This window comes from Capsicum annuum, chromosome 9, assembly GCF_002878395.1.
Source record: "Capsicum annuum cultivar UCD-10X-F1 chromosome 9, UCD10Xv1.1, whole genome shotgun sequence".
Classification (NCBI taxonomy): Eukaryota; Viridiplantae; Streptophyta; class Magnoliopsida; order Solanales; family Solanaceae; genus Capsicum; species Capsicum annuum.
In genome coordinates, this window is record NC_061119.1 from 154,971,450 (window position 1) to 154,988,683 (window position 17,234).

Genomic DNA, 17,234 nt, shown 5'->3' on the forward strand with positions numbered 1-17,234 from the left:
CATAAGACATTATCTAAAAAATTTGATAGGAGTAGAAGATTCTCAACCCTTGGGATTTTTGACGCAGACATATGTCGATAGGACAGACCACTTCATGACTCCAATTTGACGAACAGAAGTACTGAGCAAAATCATTCTACTTGGTAAACAACTCTAGATTACGGGGCGAGAGACCTAGGCTAATAATAAGACAAAGGCCAACACAAAGATTACCGAACCCATCGAGGGTTGCCTACGTATCCCAACCCGAGGAAAGGGAATCAGGTATGCGTAGTTCATCCAGATTGGACAATTAACGATTAACTAATAAATTGACCCTAACTTAAGAGACCCAACCAAAAACAAACGAATAAAAATTTTTTGGATTTTCAACAAGACGCTTCAACTAAAACTGACACCACCAATTATGAAGAAAAATCTTTTTGGTATTTTTGCTTTTGACAAATAAGTAGAAAAGGCAAACAAAACACTCTTTTTTTTTCTTTTTTTTGTTGTTGAACTTACGGTACTTTGAGAAGATAAATGCAAAACGTAAAAAAAAACTTTTTGAGTTTTTGGATCGTGAAGAACAAAAGCCATAAAGAACTCTAAAATAAACTACGACACTCCTTTTAATTCATTCTTTTCGGCTCACTTTTTCTATTTTTTTCTTTTTTTTCTTTTTCATTTTTTGCCTACACACCTTACTCCTAGCAAATGTTTTTTTTTCAAATCAGTCCGTCAAATGACCACGTTACCCTTAAAGATGCAACAGCTAGCACGTAGGAATGCTTTAGAGGTGAGTCTCCTACAAAGGGCCATGTAGGTCCCGATAGGTCTCAGTATGATGCACATAAGCATGACCTAAAGGCTAACCTACGTTGTGGTTCACTAACAAGGCTATTCGGGGGAGCGTATGGTCGATAGTGGTTGCTTTGCTTTCCACCTACTCCATAACACCGACGACTTCCCCCCTAAAATAAGGGTGACTCAACTAGAGGTAGTGTACAACACGTGTACTACGGACTTGTTGTAGAAAGAAGGCCTGCGGGTAGACACATGATGTCAGATATAAAAGCGGTAACATATAGGATAAATACTGTACAAAAAGAGCACGAGAACACACAACAGTGATAACAATAACACAAACAATAATCACAAACAATGTTTATACACCCATAATGCCAAACAAAGCCGATACGACTCCAAAAATAAGACCGAATTCTGAAAAGATCCCCAGCAGATCCGCCAAAGCTGTCACACCCCTTTTTTAAAAAGAAAAAGAATCAGTTTTAAGTTTGAAAGGGTTTTTATTATCAAAGTGACAAAAATGAAGATTTTATTTCGAAAAGAATTATTCATATTTAAACTCAGAGTCGCCACTTGGCATAATCCGGTGTGCCAAGTCACCATTAGAAATCCTTTTTCGAAAATAATTTTGACTCTTTTAAACTAACCCGCGAACAGAGATTCCAGCTAAGAAATTCTGTTGACCAAGGGGAAGGTGTTAGGCACGCCTCGATCCCGTGGTTCGACCACGATCGCTTGGTAGAGCGTATCGGCTAATTTGACACTAAGAATGTATAAACCACACAAAACACATAAATAAGCATCCAAACACACGAAACAAAATTAATCCAAAGTATAGTATTCAGTCCAATTATACAGTCCAAAATAAATAAAAATACGAGAATAAATCCTATCTAACCTACACTGATCCTAACTAGGCTTCCATGCTTTACCTGATGCATCGGGCCTTCATCACGAACATCCTTTGCATACATGATACGTCGAGGCATTCCCCAGTGAATAAATACAATGTGTCTCGGGGCATTCCCCGGTTAAATGAATACATTTTGAATTAAATACGATAAAACTAGAAAGAAATATTCACACGCACATTCCAACATTTAACCAAAAAAAAACAAGTTCTAAAATTTGCCTACCCGAACCTATATTAACCTATTCGTTTTAACATAGCATGATAATATCGCGTTTTATATCGACAGTAAATCAAAATTAAAATGAATCTATCCTTTTTATCAATCTTTCAATTCTCACCCCTCAAATCCTTTTTTTAACACAAAATTTGAACAATCAAAATCACGATTTCAACAATCCACAACTATTTCTTCAATGCAATAAAGTAGAACAAATCAATATCACTCAATGTTCAATCATGTCTCACACTAAATCGAACATATATGACAAGATGAAGAAGAGATAGATTGGACCTTTCGATGATAAACTTTCGTTGACAGTAATATTTAAGAAAACCCAGCTGCAAAACCTCTGATAGAAACACCTCAGCAACAACGAACACCTACTCGGGACTGAGGAGTTTGAAAACTTGATATTCAAGTTTTGAATGAGATAAACCAGTTGGGATGAAGAGAACCCAAAGCCCCAAATATTAATCACTTAACCACGATAAGAAACAAAAGAACCCCCAACACCAAAATTTGTAAAACAAAAATGAATTCGAGAAAAACTATATGCTAGCGAACTCGGGCAGCAATGGCAAACCAATCGGAGCTAAATAGATTCAAGTGAAATTCAATGTTTACGAACAGATTTACCTATGAACAACAGGAAAACTGAGAAAACTTTGGGATTTCAGGATCGGTTTGGCCGAGATCGATGAATTGAAGTGGATTTCAATGACAAATTTCGTCGGAAAGCTAAGACAGATGGTCAGAAAAAGCTTGAAAACTAAAGAATCTAAACTACGATGAGCTGACAGTGACAAAATCAAGTAACAACAGTCAGATTCCGGCCATATCTACCTCAAACCCACTTCAATCGCTCTATTTTTTCTTCCGTTTGTTTTCCCCGCTTCCAGGTGTGTGTGTGCGAGATTCGTGTGGGTGGGGGGATCTTACAGAAGTGATTGTTGTAGGTATGAATGATGAAGATGGAGATTTTTTTTTTTGTTGAGCTCCTATGTATGGTTAATTTTTTTAGAAGAAGAAGATCCTCCCTGAATATTACTGTGCGTACATATATACTGATATCCTCTGTATTGTGTGAATAGGGTCATTCTTGGAAACTTCCTAGGTGTGTGCATTTTCTTTATGGCCAAGAAAAAGGGAGGGAGTCACGTGGGTGGGGGTTGGGAGAAGGGTTATTTGTCTTATTTTAATTGAAAGGATTGTTAGGATGTTAAAAAGAATAAAAGTTTGTTAGGGATTTTGTTGAGAGTTATTTTTTTGTATTTTTGTGGGATGTAATTACATGGGTAGGATAAGGTAAAAATGGGTAAAACAACATCGGGGAGGGACGAAATTACGTGTCTACATGTATCATATCCCTTTCTTTTACATCCTTCTTGTCTCTCAACCTACCACTATCTCGATCCCTATCAAAATCCCGATCGTCAGTCCTAATTCATTTGTATCAACCTCGAACTCAGCCTGACGACCCCTAAATTCATTATACCTGTAACCACCATGTTCTACAGCATCCATGTAAATCATGTCTATATCAAAGAAAACCCTAATTCACCTATTAATCCTAAATTAAAGCAACCCCACGCGGCGGCGACCAACCTTTTAAAGAGACGGATAAATTTGGAACTATTTTAACCCCTTTGCTCATAAAAAGTAGACTAGTTTCTCAGAAAAATCTTCGCAAAAAATGGTTGCCCATTTATGATTTAACTAGTGGAAAATATTTTTACTATGAAACTCAAATTCCTAAAAACTTAAAACTAAAAATAAATTAGTTTCTAGTTCAAAATTTATTTTTGTGGGAACTTTTACTTTATCTCAAATTTTTATATTTTATTAAAACATCCCACTATTTATTAATTTCAATTGATATTTATCTGCCAACCGACAACATGAATAAACATAATATGCCATCCAATTATGTAATGATTGTTCAACTACTATCCATTTCAAATAGGGATACTCACAAAAATATCTAAATTTTGATCAAATTTTCAGTTGAGCATACTGAATTTTGCGGGATTTCTATTACCCCTAGACTTTTTAAAGTGAATTTAATTTCTCTCAAAACTCTATACTCAGTTTCGGCAGCTAGCGCGTGTAATACATGCGTCAATCTCATTTTTACCCGTGTATTGATGCATGTAATACACGCGCCAACCTCATATTTACACGTGTCCAAGTGGACAGATATATGTCATTAAAATACGAAAAAAAAATTCTAAGGGATAATAGGACCCCCGCAAAGTTCAGTATGCTCAACTAAAAATTCGATCAAAGTTCAGGTATTTTTGTGAGTATTATCCCTTCCACATACTCTTTTGATTTGGGGGTGGTGATTGAAGGAGCATGTGGAATGGGTAGTCATCAAATACAATCAACATCCTTAAAACATACTTGTGATTTGAGAAACATTACTCTTAAGATATTGTTTGTTCAACCACTACTAATTCAAACACTCCTTAATTCACCATCCCTAATTTGTATAAGCTCTAATATGATTATGTGACTTGTTTACACTCCTTCATATGTGTAGAAATCTACACTACATTTATTTTTAATTTATTTATTTATTTTTAAATAACATTCAAGCGAAGGTCTATTACCTTATACATATATCTACGCGATCTATGAATGATACATAGACCAATCGGTACTCTACACAAAGAGTAAGTCTACGGTAGACCAATTGAATCAACAGACCCTCAAAGCACAAGTATATTTTTTACATGGATTTGACATGGGTCAATATCGATGGCAGTCTATTAAGTGTCACCAACAGTTCAAGATTGTTTGTTTAACCACCCCCAAATCATGTGATTATCTGTTTAAACCTTTTTTATGTTAATTATTTTCTTTCACCACCCTCAAATCATGTGATTATGTTTTTAAACTTTTTAAAATTTAATTATTTTCTTCCACCAGCCCCAAAACATGTGATTATCTGTTTTAATTTAATTATTTTCTTTCACCAGCCGCAAAACATGTTATTATCTGTTTATATCTTTTAATTTAATTATTTTCTTTCACCAGCCCGAAATTATGTGATTATCTATTTAAACTTTTTTTAATTTAATTATATTCTTTCAAGCTACAAGCTACTGATGGCCCATTGATTCATATGGTCTACAATCGACTCTTATGTTTGATCGAGAAGTGATGAAGTCTAAGATCGATGAAGACTATATATCATTTTGTACTCTCCGTGAATTTAATCAAGTTAATCTACAGTTATGTTCATTGAACAAGGAATAAAAATTTTAAAAGATGGTTGTACAAAAGAATAACCAACACAAAAAGCAACAACCACAAAAAACAGAAAAAACATAATTTAGAAATAGAAATACTTATATTCATTCTATTCATTGCATTACATATATTTTCCATTATCAAAAATAACAAAAAAGGCAAAAAAGAAGAAACTTCCTTCTAACAACAATCCTACCAAGAAAGCTTCTTCTACAATGAACAATACCAAAAACTTATAAGCATAAACTAAAATAAAAACCTAAACTAAATTTAAGGGGATGATGGAGGGGGGAGGGGTAATATAGTCGGTGCCGTCCATTCCTAGCCTCTCCAGAATTGTCCTCAGGGAACGAGCAATACAACGAAGCTCACACTCCAAGTAGGCGCGGTCTTCTCCCAGGCCATGGAAAAGCCAATCAAAATTATTCCTTAAGAGTAGTAGATCGTAGTGTCTTGGGGGAACTCGTCTGATGGGGGGTAGAGGAATTTTTTCTGCGAGGCATGATTGTAGTTTGATGAAGAAGAAGAATAGGGTTTTTGAAGTTTTGGGTTTAGGTAGAACTGAATGCTTACATAGAAATAGTCACTGTACTTGTAGACTCATAGAAGGCGTTGTTTCATATTCCCAACCAATGATAAATCGACATGTGTGGGAATAAAAAAGGATAACCTTGCATATACCAGCAGTTTTTATGTGAATAGACGTGTTTACAGCTTTTAATTAATTGGGAACAGGAAATGATGATTCAATGCATCGATTGGAGAGATATAGCGGTAAAAAGACCCGCATAACTTGTTTGATGAGTAATCATATAACCATTACAAAATATTTAATAGACCGTGTAAAAGATATATTATAGAATAATGGTGTCTACCGTAGACAAAGCTTTAAGTCGATTACAACTAAACGTTAAATTCTACAGAAATGCATATTTAACCCCCAAAATAGTAGCTTTACAACTGAAGAAAAAAAGTCTATCTAACATTTGTTGGCCATGCTACATGTGGTTCTTTTGTGCTCGAATTTCTGGCATATTGAACACTTATTCCTCCTTTTAGACTTAAATATCTCACCGACGCCCTTAACGCATTTGACTTTCTTCCTTCTGAGTTTGGGATCTTATGAGGTGGAAGGATCTTAGTGTCTTGTAATTCTTGTGGCACAGTCCATTCGAACTCTGGAGGGACAACGTTAATAGATTCAGAATACGCGAAGAGGTAAGTTTCAACTTTATAAATTAGCGAAGAGTACTCGTAGATGGAATTACCATAAACTTTACCATCACCATACTTTGCTCGCAAAGCGGCCATCACATGTACGTACGATATTTTTACCAAGTCATATTTCCTACAAGAACAACTTCTCACCAAAAGATTGACCTTAGCAGTAACACCATTGTCAAACACGGTGAATTGGTCGAGACCCCCGTTTGCATTAGTCACATACAAGGAATCGCTCGTACTCTTATTATCTTTTAGGATTTTTTCGCACAAGGCACCAAATTATTTTTTGTACTGTCGACAAAGGCATGTCGCTCCCTAAACTTTGACCAAATTTTCTAGCAATTGAATTAAATATGTATGACACAGGGTACTCCCTTTCATCCGTTAACACCGAGTTGAGCGACTCAATAATGCTTGTGGTCATCACATCGTACCTATTGCTCGGGAAGTTTGCACTACTCCATTTCTCAAAACCAAGCACATTTTCAAGGACATATGCTTCCTCAGGGCAATTATTCTTCAATTCTGCAAAATGCTCGCTAAACTCATCAAGAATAAGCCTTTGTTACGGCGTGGAATAGATAAATATGTTCTCCACAATGCTGATTTACACAAAAATTTCAGTGAGGTGGCTCATGCAAAGTCCATGATGTGCATAACTGTAGACACAAGAGAAGGCATTATCAATGCTAATGTGCCTATCGGAGATGACACATAGATCCGGTTCATCTTTTACTATAGACTTCATCTTCTCAAAGAAGAAAGTCCAAGAATCATTGCTCTCTTTATCCACAACACAAAAGGCAATTGGAAAGATATAATTTTTGGTGTCTGTGCAATGGCACTTAGCAACACACCCCCGTACTTGTCATACAAATGTGTGCCATCGATGATAATTACCTTTCTTATGTGGACATATCCCCGTATGCAAGCTCCGAATGCTAAAAGGTAGTAAATAAACGATCCATCCATCTTGTTTCCCACGATAGAGTAAGAAGATCTGGGATTCAATAACTCCACCATGTGGGAAAAAAGTCGGCAAGCAAACACATCCATGCTCCGGTGTCTCGCGAATGATGTTTTGCGCAATTATACTTCTTTTCCAACACATCCAATAATTTGTGTTGCAATGCATCTCCCTAAATACAACCCTCTGAATTTCTCTTATACTTGGACCTTTACCATCCCAAAAATGATTTACACATAGTGAAACAATTAATTCGGATGAGATTCTTTTATGCCTACTCGTGGCCTGTTCAACACCGCACGTGTAGAGCCCAACATACTTATATATGCGAAATCTGTTCGAGGATTCATACTTCTTTGCCCGTAACAACCAGCCGCAACCACGAGATACATATTTTGCCTTCAACAATTTGGTGCAGCTCTTCTCTATAAAATAATTAAAAGACTGCCTCACCGATATTCCGTCTAGTAGTATTTGGAGCTCTTTCTTGTCGGCCAATGTTTGATCCTAATAGAAATTGGTTCCATCGGTGAAGGAATGTCTTGGTTGTGATCTCGTTCCATAATATTCTTACACATCTTACGAGTCCGATGAAACATCTTCTATATACATACAATCATCTTCCATATTAATTGGATGATCGTCATCGTTCTCATAATTATTCAAATCATCATCGACTGTCGGTCACCGAGGTGGGGGTAGTGATGAATTCAGCGGTCCCTCAAAGGTCCTCTCAACTACATTTATCCTTAAAATAGGCCTAAAACCATCTGCATCAACATCCATCATGTACAACGACACACATATATCATTATTTATGATCGTAGGATGCACCTTTTCCCTCAAATGCATTAGGTAACTAATCACCACGTTGCTCAGTATGCAATATTGATCTCCACTCTCCATTATGCTTGCAATAAAGTCTTCGTATGAACCATTGCGGCGAACAACAATGGGCAGTGTCACCTTGGTAAAAGATTTCATTTCTAACATTTGGGAGTCTCCTCCCATTTTCCCATGAAATCACTAGAAATCAGAACAAATTCTGCAATAGACATTCTAGAATTAAACTTTGATCGATGATCGATTATGCTGATGGTCTATGCCAGGATATATACATGGTCGATGACTGGTCGGTGACTACGCAGATATTCGTACAAAAACTTTTAAAATGTAAATATTATGTCTAATTAATTATTGTTGGGTTTATGGAATAGAGAAATGAACTTGGAGTCGCCTGAGCTACTGTAATGTACTTTCTAAAGAAGTTTTGAGTAATGTGAGTGATTTAAAGCTTTTTAACAATGATAGAAAGAGTGTTTAAGAAGATATCAAACAAATGGGGTAATAATGGATGCAATGGACAAGCTTATGATATTTGTGGATTGATTTAGAGATAATCGTCGAAAAATAACGTCGAAAAAGTACCCTAAATTGAAGCTTTTTGAAGGAAAAAAATCTCTTATTTTAAGCTTTGGATTTTTTTAATTATTTTTTGACACCAAGATATTTTTGTATTATACAATTATGGATGATGAAGTGGGTTGAAGTGTATTATTAAAAACTTATGGGTGAATTTGATAAGTTGGAAAGATTGGATGATGAGGTGAATTAAAGTGAGTATATAACCAATTTTTCAAGACTTTTGTCTAAATGACAAAATAAATCTTGAAAAGAGCCTTTTTGGCATGAAAGCTCAGCTTTCGAAGAGTTATGCACGCATTAACCTAGGCCTGTTTAAAATATTAAACTTTGACTTGAACTTTATTTATTTTTATTAAAACTAGTCAAGTGTACGTGTGTGTGTGTATATATATATATATAAAGGATAAATTAGCTATTTTGATTGTTGTATATATATAACTATACTTTCAAAACAATGAAAGAAAAAAATTACATAACTAATGCCTTGTTAAAATAGGTGAGGAAAATTAATTTACCTAAATTGAAGAATATTACATGAATTTTATACCTAAACTAATTTTATTCCTAATAAATCCTACATTTAAAAGGACTCATAAATTAAATTAGTTAACATAATAAAATTAAATAATAATTTGAAAAAAGTAGTGAAAGGATAATTTTGTCTGTTAAGGAGATTTTAATGAAGGGTAAAAAATTTAAATCACTTTTCTAAGGGTCTTCACACATTTAATATAAGCTTAAGTCATCAACAGACCCTCAAATTTGTCCTGAAAATTCAGTTAGACCCCTCAACTAAGGCCTATATCTTTTGAACTCTTATACTGTATAGAAAATTATTCCTATTAGGCACATTTTGTTAATTAGCAACAAATGTGAATGTGTATTACACTTGCCATGACATGGCAAAAACGACCAATTAAATGATGATATGTGGCATTGAGGGCCCAAATAATTATTAAAAAATAATTATAATTTTTTAAAAAAATAAAATAAAATAAATGTCATACCCCCCCTACCCGCCCCCGCCCCCACGCTCTCTTCATCTTCTTCCCCATTTTCTTCTTCATTTTTTGCCTTTGTTATTCTTTTCTCCTAATCACACCACTCAATTTTTTTCAAATTAATTTTAAATATAAACTTTTATGACACACTTTCTTACTTTGAATTCTTTAATAATTTCAAAGAAAGTAATTTCAAATTCATACTAAGCTTATCGAAAAACATGGAGTTTTGTCGGAAAATTATTTTTACCCATTTTCTTGTTTTGCAGCATTTTCCATTTCCCCCTCACTCCCATGGCTGCTATGAGTTCTTCATTTCACCCTCACTTCCATTTTAGATTCATTTTCCATTTTGTTTTCAAAATTTTTAAACAAAATATGTGTTTCAAGAAGCAATATTCTTCCAACTTCAATGACTTTGCCATAGCTTTGAAGGTAATTTCCGTGACCATTTTCATTTTCTCGGCTTGGGGGTGGGTATGCTTGGTGAAGACAACGGCTTGGGGGTGGGGTGGTGGGGGTGCTTTTCTTTTTAAAAAAAAAATAAAAAATTATTGTTATTATAAAATTATATTAATAAAATAATTAAAGTATAGATTTTTTAATTAAAAAAAGTAAAATAATTTTTGCTCTTATATTCACGCGCCTAAACACTTTCCTTGCCAAATCAGCAATTTGTGCCTGATAGGTATCAATTTTAGCAGTTGAGGACCTGATAGGTACAGACCTTAGTTGAGAGGTCTAAGTGAATTTTCGGGACAAGTTTGAGGGTCTGACGATGACTTAAGTCTTAATATATTATAGATTAAAATGTCTCAATTTTAATGCGCATCAAACTTGGTGTTGAAAATCTTAGTAAAATATATTTTTCATGAACACTACATAGTTTGAGGCATGACGGACACTGTTCCTAAGATATTTCACCGGTATAAGTATATCTCTAGGATTTAACAAACTCTTTGAATATAAATTAGGAGTCATAAACTAACAAAGATTCAATAAAATTCACCTAATATAGGTGTATCCTCAGGGTTTAACGAACTCTTCTAATATAAACTAGGAGCCTAGCATAAACCAATAGAGATTCAATAAAATTGAAAACCCCGCTAGATAAAATGAGGAGGAAGAAGAAGAATGACTATATATTTTTAATCTCAACCAAAAACATAAGATGATATATTTATATGTCAAAGGTGATGTCTGCCAACGTCCCAATTATAGGAATTAAGATAGTATAGAGTAAATGATGGTAATAAAGATGTAAATCTTGGTTACTCAAAGTTGGCTTTGTGAGCACGTAGAAACATTCCTCTGGTACGTATTACTGTGCTTGTGGATACAGATCAGCACAGATGGAATTAAACAAATATGAAGATGATGTATATTAAGCGGTCAAGCAAAAGGCGATCAAAAGGTTGTTTCATTGACCAGTAGTTACTATTTGTATGTCCTGTTTCATTATGTATATTTTGTAAACCAGCAAATGTATTAGTACCAAAATGAGATCAGTATTTGTTCAAAATGACGATGATGTAATCAGATTAACTTACACTATAGATTCCAAAAAGATTAAATTACCGAGACGCCAACGAAGACTAATACATTAGTCAAGAAGAAACAACAACAAAGAAAAGGTTGGCAATTACAAATTGATAATTTGGTAACTTGATCCCCAAGAACCACCGACCCACCCATTGACCAAGTGACCCAATAGCTGCTTTATTGACTGTAATATCCTCTATATGTCATTGCTAATACCAGGCTACTAATTACAATTCTTGACTAATCTTTGTTTGCTTTGTACAATGGCCAAGAAGCTGGTGAAATACGTTGTGGTAATCTCTCTTAATCCCCATTGAGTACTACTATTTTCATTATTCAATTAGCAAATAATTAATTGCATTTTTTTTTCAACTTACTCAGGTGGATGCCTTCACTGATACAGCATTTAAAGGGAACCCGGCTGCTGTATGTGTGCTGGAGGAAGAGAAAGATGATAAATGGCTACAATCTGTTGCTGCGGAGTTCAATGTCTCCCAAACTGCTTATCTCACTTCGCTTAATGAAGTGAATGAGCCCACAAAAACAAATCCCAGATTTGGCCTTCGTTGGTTCACTCCAGTTAATGAGGTTCAACTTCTTCCCGTCTGCGTTTCATTAATATTCAAACAAATGTTATTCAATTAAAGTTAAAATCCCCCCAAAACTGATTCCCACTTTTAGTTTTATTAGGAAGATGGTATAATCCAGGGGAAGGCTAGTAACTGGGTATGTTATCTGCGCTGCGGAACCGATAAACATTTGATTTTGTTTTTGTTCTTTGATTTTACAATAGAAATGAGGCAATGATCTCACTTTACTCTTCATATTAGGTTCTATTTATGAGGGTGTATTGGAGAAAAAAAAAAGCTTTATGCATTGCTTAACTGTTTTTAGTGTTATTCTTTCTTGCGGGTTGCCCTTTTCTGAGCTTATCATGTTGTTTAAACTCGAAAGTGTATTTTGATGGAAGAAACTAGAGAATAAAGTTTGGAGCTCATCTTAGTGAAAATTTGGAGGAAATGAGATCTCTTGGCCACATACAAAATGAATAAAAGAAAATGACTTTTTCAGATCTTATGTGTGAAAGTGACTATTATTAGAAGTCCATAAAACGAAAAATTTTGGTGACCTACAAAACCAATTCTCTCAAAAATTGGTTACTGGAAAACTGGGAAAAATGAAAATCCATGAAGCTGAAAGTGTTTATTAAGGCAACATTAGAATGCGGAGCCACTTAACCAGGTGAATGCTCACTACCATTTTAAGCCTCATCTAGCACTTCTTTTGAAAAGCTAACCCCAACTCTTTCTCTTATTTTTCCTTCTGAATGAGTGTGAGTTTTTCAAGAAATTTACTTTTATCAAGGAATTTCATTTGCAAACGTCATTAATTGCTTGTAGGTAGATCTATGTGGACATGCAACGCTTGGAGCTGCTCACTTTCTATTTGCCAATGGCCTGGTTAAAACTGATATTGTTGAGTTTTCAACAAGATCAGGAATTCTAACTGCCAAAAGAGTACCGGAAGCCAAAGCTTCGAATTCTCAGGATGATGAGCCAACAGGTTACTCAATTGAATTGGATTTTCCTGTCCTCCAAGTTGGCACGACCAATTTTACCGATATTCCTACAATTTCAAAAAGCTTGAATGGAGCATCCGCAGTTGAGATCAATGAGACATCGAAGGGTGATCTTTTTGTACGTATTGGATTTGGTGTTTATATATTTACAAAAGTGCATGTCAAAGATAAAAATTCATGTAAAACAATTCATGAAAGACTCCTTTAGAAAGGTACAAACATGAAGGATATGCAAGAAAGAGTTTCTAGTTTTCATTAATTTGAACAAAAAGGAAATATCTTTCAATCCCATCAGAAGGCATAGTAGGCTAACTGTTGGAGAGAAAAACAGATCTTAACAAAGAAAAGAAAGAGCAGAAAGCATTGTGAAGTTTCATTGTCATATGTATACAACATAACTGAAAAAGTTCAATAAAAGGAGTAAAATAAGCTACCATTATTTCTAATAATTATGACCTAAAGATAAGCAAAATTAATAAAGCTGATTTTGCATGATTGCAGCCTCATTTAATAAATTTAAATCCTACTTTAAAGTTGTATTTACAGCAACTGGTACAACAAATCTGCAGCTTTTGAGACACTAATCTTAACACTCCTCCTTGACTCAAGAACTGTAACAACAAGTCTTTCTCCAAGAAACTCAAATCTTGCTCTAAGTAGAGACTTAGTTGGCATTCTGTTTAGTAGAAATACTGCAGTATTGGTAGCCCTTTTTCATGGAGCAAACACCTTGTCATCTTCATTAGCATCCTATTTTTCCTTTCCACTACTCTGTTTTGTTGAGGAGTATAAGGTGTTGTAAGCTTATGTTCGATTTTCTTTAAAGATGATGTTTTCTGAGGTCCTCCTACATCCATGTGAACAAGTTGCAGCTTATTCTTTGGCCTCCATGAGGAATTCTGAAAAGGAAGCCTTGTTTGCTTCCCATACCGACAAGCTTCACAAGCAGGCAGATTTTTCTTAAGGCTCGGGAGACCTTCTGCTAGTTGATTTTCTTTCATGAATAGTATGGCATCATGATGATAATGTTCGAGTCTTTTGTTGCGTAACTCGGAATCATTTTCCAACCTGACAATTGTTGCTTGCTCATCGCCCAATAGATTCAAGGAAAAACTCATTCCTCTCATATTGACCTTGAACATCTCCTTATTATCAGAATCCTTGATGACACATGCTTTTACTTCAAACAACACTTTAAAACCATTTTCAAGTAGCTGCCCAACACTTAAGAGGTTTTGATCAAGATCGGGAATAAAGAAAACATTAGTTATAAGTTTCAAACCTGTAGGGTTTTGAATTATAATTGTTCCTTTGCCTTTTGCGTCAAGATATTCTCCATTTCCAATTTTGACTTTGGAAATAACAGATCTATCTAGTTCTTTAAAGATTTTTTATCACTGGTGATCTGATTTGTGCATCCGCTATCAATCAACCAATTTTTAAAAGAGTTTTTGCTAGCAAAACAAGTTGCTACAAACAATTACTCATCTTCATATTGATTTACAACAACATTGGCTTCTTCTTGTTGCATTTGTGACTGGCATACCCTCTCCGCATGGCCCAGTTGATCACATTTGTTGCACTTGACATCTGGTCTACAAACAATTGCTCATCTTCATATTGATTTACAACAACCTTGGCTTCTTCTTGTTGCGTTTGTGACTTGCATACCCTCTCCCATGGCCCAGTTGACCACATTTGTTGCACTTGACATCTGGTCTCCACCAACATTTCTGTTGAGAGTGATTTGTCTTTTTCCAATGAGGGCAGGGTGGATTACTTCCTCCCTGATTGTTGTAATTATTGCCTTGCATTTGCTTCTGGTTCCTTTTATTTCCCTTGTATGACTCGTTCTGTGATTTATCTTGAAAAGTACCTTCAACAGAACCTTCTTTCCTCATTATTCTCCTTTGCTCCAATGTCTGCAAAACATTAACAAGTTCTGCCAAGGTAATGCTTGATAGATCCTTAGAATTTTCTAAAGAAGAGATTGTGGTTCTCAGGAAATGTGATAAGAATTTTTTGAACAATTCTTTCATCAGTAAAATCCTTACCAAACAATCTCACCTTGTTGGCTAAGTCAAGTAGCTGATCTACATAATCTTTTATGTTTTCTGATTCTTTCATTCTCTTCATTTCAAATTCCCGAATCAGATTCATCACTTGCATATTCTGCACTCTTTCATTTCTTTGGTATTCTTTTTCAAGATACTCCCAAATTTCTGCAGTGGACTTCATTTGCATAATTCTGGTAAGAATTGAAGGAGATACCGCAGAGAAAAGGCATGCTTTGGCTTTGGCTTTCCTTGTCTTTCTCTCCTTGTGATGTCTCATCTGATTCACTGTTGGATTATCTCCAAGAGGAGTTACTTCATAGTCCTCTTCTACTGCTTCCCATAGATCTAGTGCTTCAAGACGAACCGTCATTCTAATTGCCCAAGCTTGATAATTCTCACCATTGAAGACGGGTGGAATTAGAAAGCTTGTTTCAGAATTTATTTTCTATAAACTATTTAAGATAACAGTTTAAAGAATGGTTATATAGAAAGAACTTGTCTTTTTTATTCACTTTCTTCTCATAGGTCCCTCAAGATGGCAATATTCTTGATACCAATCTGTTGGAGAGAAAAACAGATCTTAACAAAGAAAAGAAAGAGCAGATTGCATTATCAATTTTCATTGATCACTACCACATTTATACAACATAACTGAAAAAACTCAATAAAAGGAGCAAAATAAGCTATCATTATTTCTAATAATTATGACCTAAAGATAAAGCTGATTTTGCATGATTGCAGCCTCATTTAATAAATTTAAATCCTACTTTAAAGTTATATTTACAGCAGCTGGTACAACTAATCTGCAGCTTTTGAGGCACTAATCTTTAACACTAACTAATTAAATTTAGTCCTCTAAGCATATAAAGATGATTTCATGGTGTTTTTGCAGATTTTGCTGACATCATGGGAGGCAGTGGTCGAATGCCAACCTCATATTGATCAAATACAAAATTTCCCCGGCAGAGGAATGATCATAACTGGACCTGCCCCACAGGGTTCCGGCTTTGATTTCTATAGCCGTTTCTTCTGCCCAAAGTTGGGAATCAATGAGGTTATTTCCCCAGAACTAGAATAAACTGTGAGCATATAAATTATTGCATTCAAGCAGATCATAGCCATTGAAAGGGGTAGAGTTGAATTTTTCACAACCTAGATAATTAAGCGAGTCATATAAATATTATTTATCATATCTTCGACAACTACGGATACAAACATCTATATGTTGGTATAGCTGATGCGTCTTAGCAATCTCACGTGTGCTCTTCTTGGACGTTTTTTTGTTTTTGCAAACAATAACTTTTCAGGATCCTGTTTGTGGAAGTGCTCATTGTGCCTTGACTCCTTATTGGAGTAAAAAGCTTGGCAAATGTGAGTTTGTTGCTTTACAGGTACTTACTACTTCCTCAAAACTACCGTCATCCCGCCCAGCAGCCACCAAAAGCACAGACCAAATTCTTATTCATGAGTTTCTGTTATTTGGGACTCATACTAACCACAAAGTTCTATTTGCCCAATTGATTGTATTGTTTTGTGGTTCAGGCGTCACCTAGAGGAGGTGTCTTGAACCTGCGTCTAGATGAGGAGAAGCAGAGGGTATTTCTCAGAGGGAAAGCGGTGGCAGTCATGGAAGGTTCTCTTCTAGTTTAATGTAGCAGTTGACGTCCATGATCTTTATTCATCGCCACAATCCCAAGACGTTAATAATGTGGCGGAAGTATGTGTTCAACTGTCTAAAATCTCTAAATTGGTTTTTGGTATGTAATCCACTATGACTTCTGGAGCATTCTTCTGTTTTTGTAAGTTTCCAGTGTGTTTAAACATCTGTTTCTATGCTTTGCTTTCGTTAATAAAAATCTCCTGTTTATGAACCATCATCTGATCAGAGAGATGGAAGCTCATTAAGACGTGCCTTGTTAATGTGAAATTGTGGAAAGCATAAGCTTTCTTAAGGCTGATATTTCATGTGTTTGGTATTCAGTATTAAATTATTTTATAAACGGATTGCCCAAGTGGTCAGTTGTTTTAGGATTTTTACCTGATTTTCTTACTATATTTAAGTCATAAAATTCATATTCACCACCTCCCACTTCTAAATGGGGATGCTAAACTCCTGAAGTATACTACTAGGCCGTTGATGCTCAACCTTAACCTGCTAACAGTTCGAACACTTAGCCACAAACTCTGCAATATCTTTCTTCATACCACTCCACCAATAGATTTTCCGTAAGTCATGGTACATCTTAGTGGCCCCGGGGTGAA

At 35.3% G+C, this 17,234-nt stretch overlaps 1 protein-coding gene across 2 annotated transcripts; it reads left to right on the forward strand.

Moving 5' to 3' along the window:
• Window positions 1–11,016: 11,016 nt before the first annotated feature.
• LOC107856879 (uncharacterized isomerase BH0283) lies at window positions 11,017–16,873 on the forward strand. 2 transcript variants are annotated; one of them, XM_016701845.2, is made up of 6 exons: window positions 11,017–11,629; window positions 11,718–11,924; window positions 12,737–13,033; window positions 15,865–16,026; window positions 16,280–16,363; window positions 16,515–16,873. In XM_016701845.2, the coding sequence occupies exons 1-6, from the start codon at window positions 11,600–11,602 to the stop codon at window positions 16,620–16,622; spliced, it is 888 nt and encodes a 295-aa protein (XP_016557331.2). In that variant the 5' UTR covers window positions 11,017–11,599; the 3' UTR covers window positions 16,623–16,873. The 2 variants fall into 2 exon arrangements, with proteins under 2 accessions (XP_016557331.2, XP_047253008.1); XM_047397052.1 differs by lacking the exon at window positions 15,865–16,026.
• The last annotated feature ends 361 nt before the right edge of the window (window positions 16,874–17,234 follow it).

What these genes read in the sequence shown, in the direction of transcription:
- LOC107856879 (XM_016701845.2), top strand. Translation starts at nt 11,600, where the DNA reads ATGGCCAAGAAGCTGGTGAAATACGTTGTG. An exon ending in GGTTCACTCCAGTTAATGAG is followed by an intron (nt 11,925 to 12,736) that starts GTTCAACTTCTT and finishes AATTGCTTGTAG; the next exon opens with GTAGATCTATGTGGACATGC. An exon ending in GTGAGTTTGTTGCTTTACAG is followed by an intron (nt 16,364 to 16,514) that starts GTACTTACTACT and finishes TTTGTGGTTCAG; the next exon opens with GCGTCACCTAGAGGAGGTGT.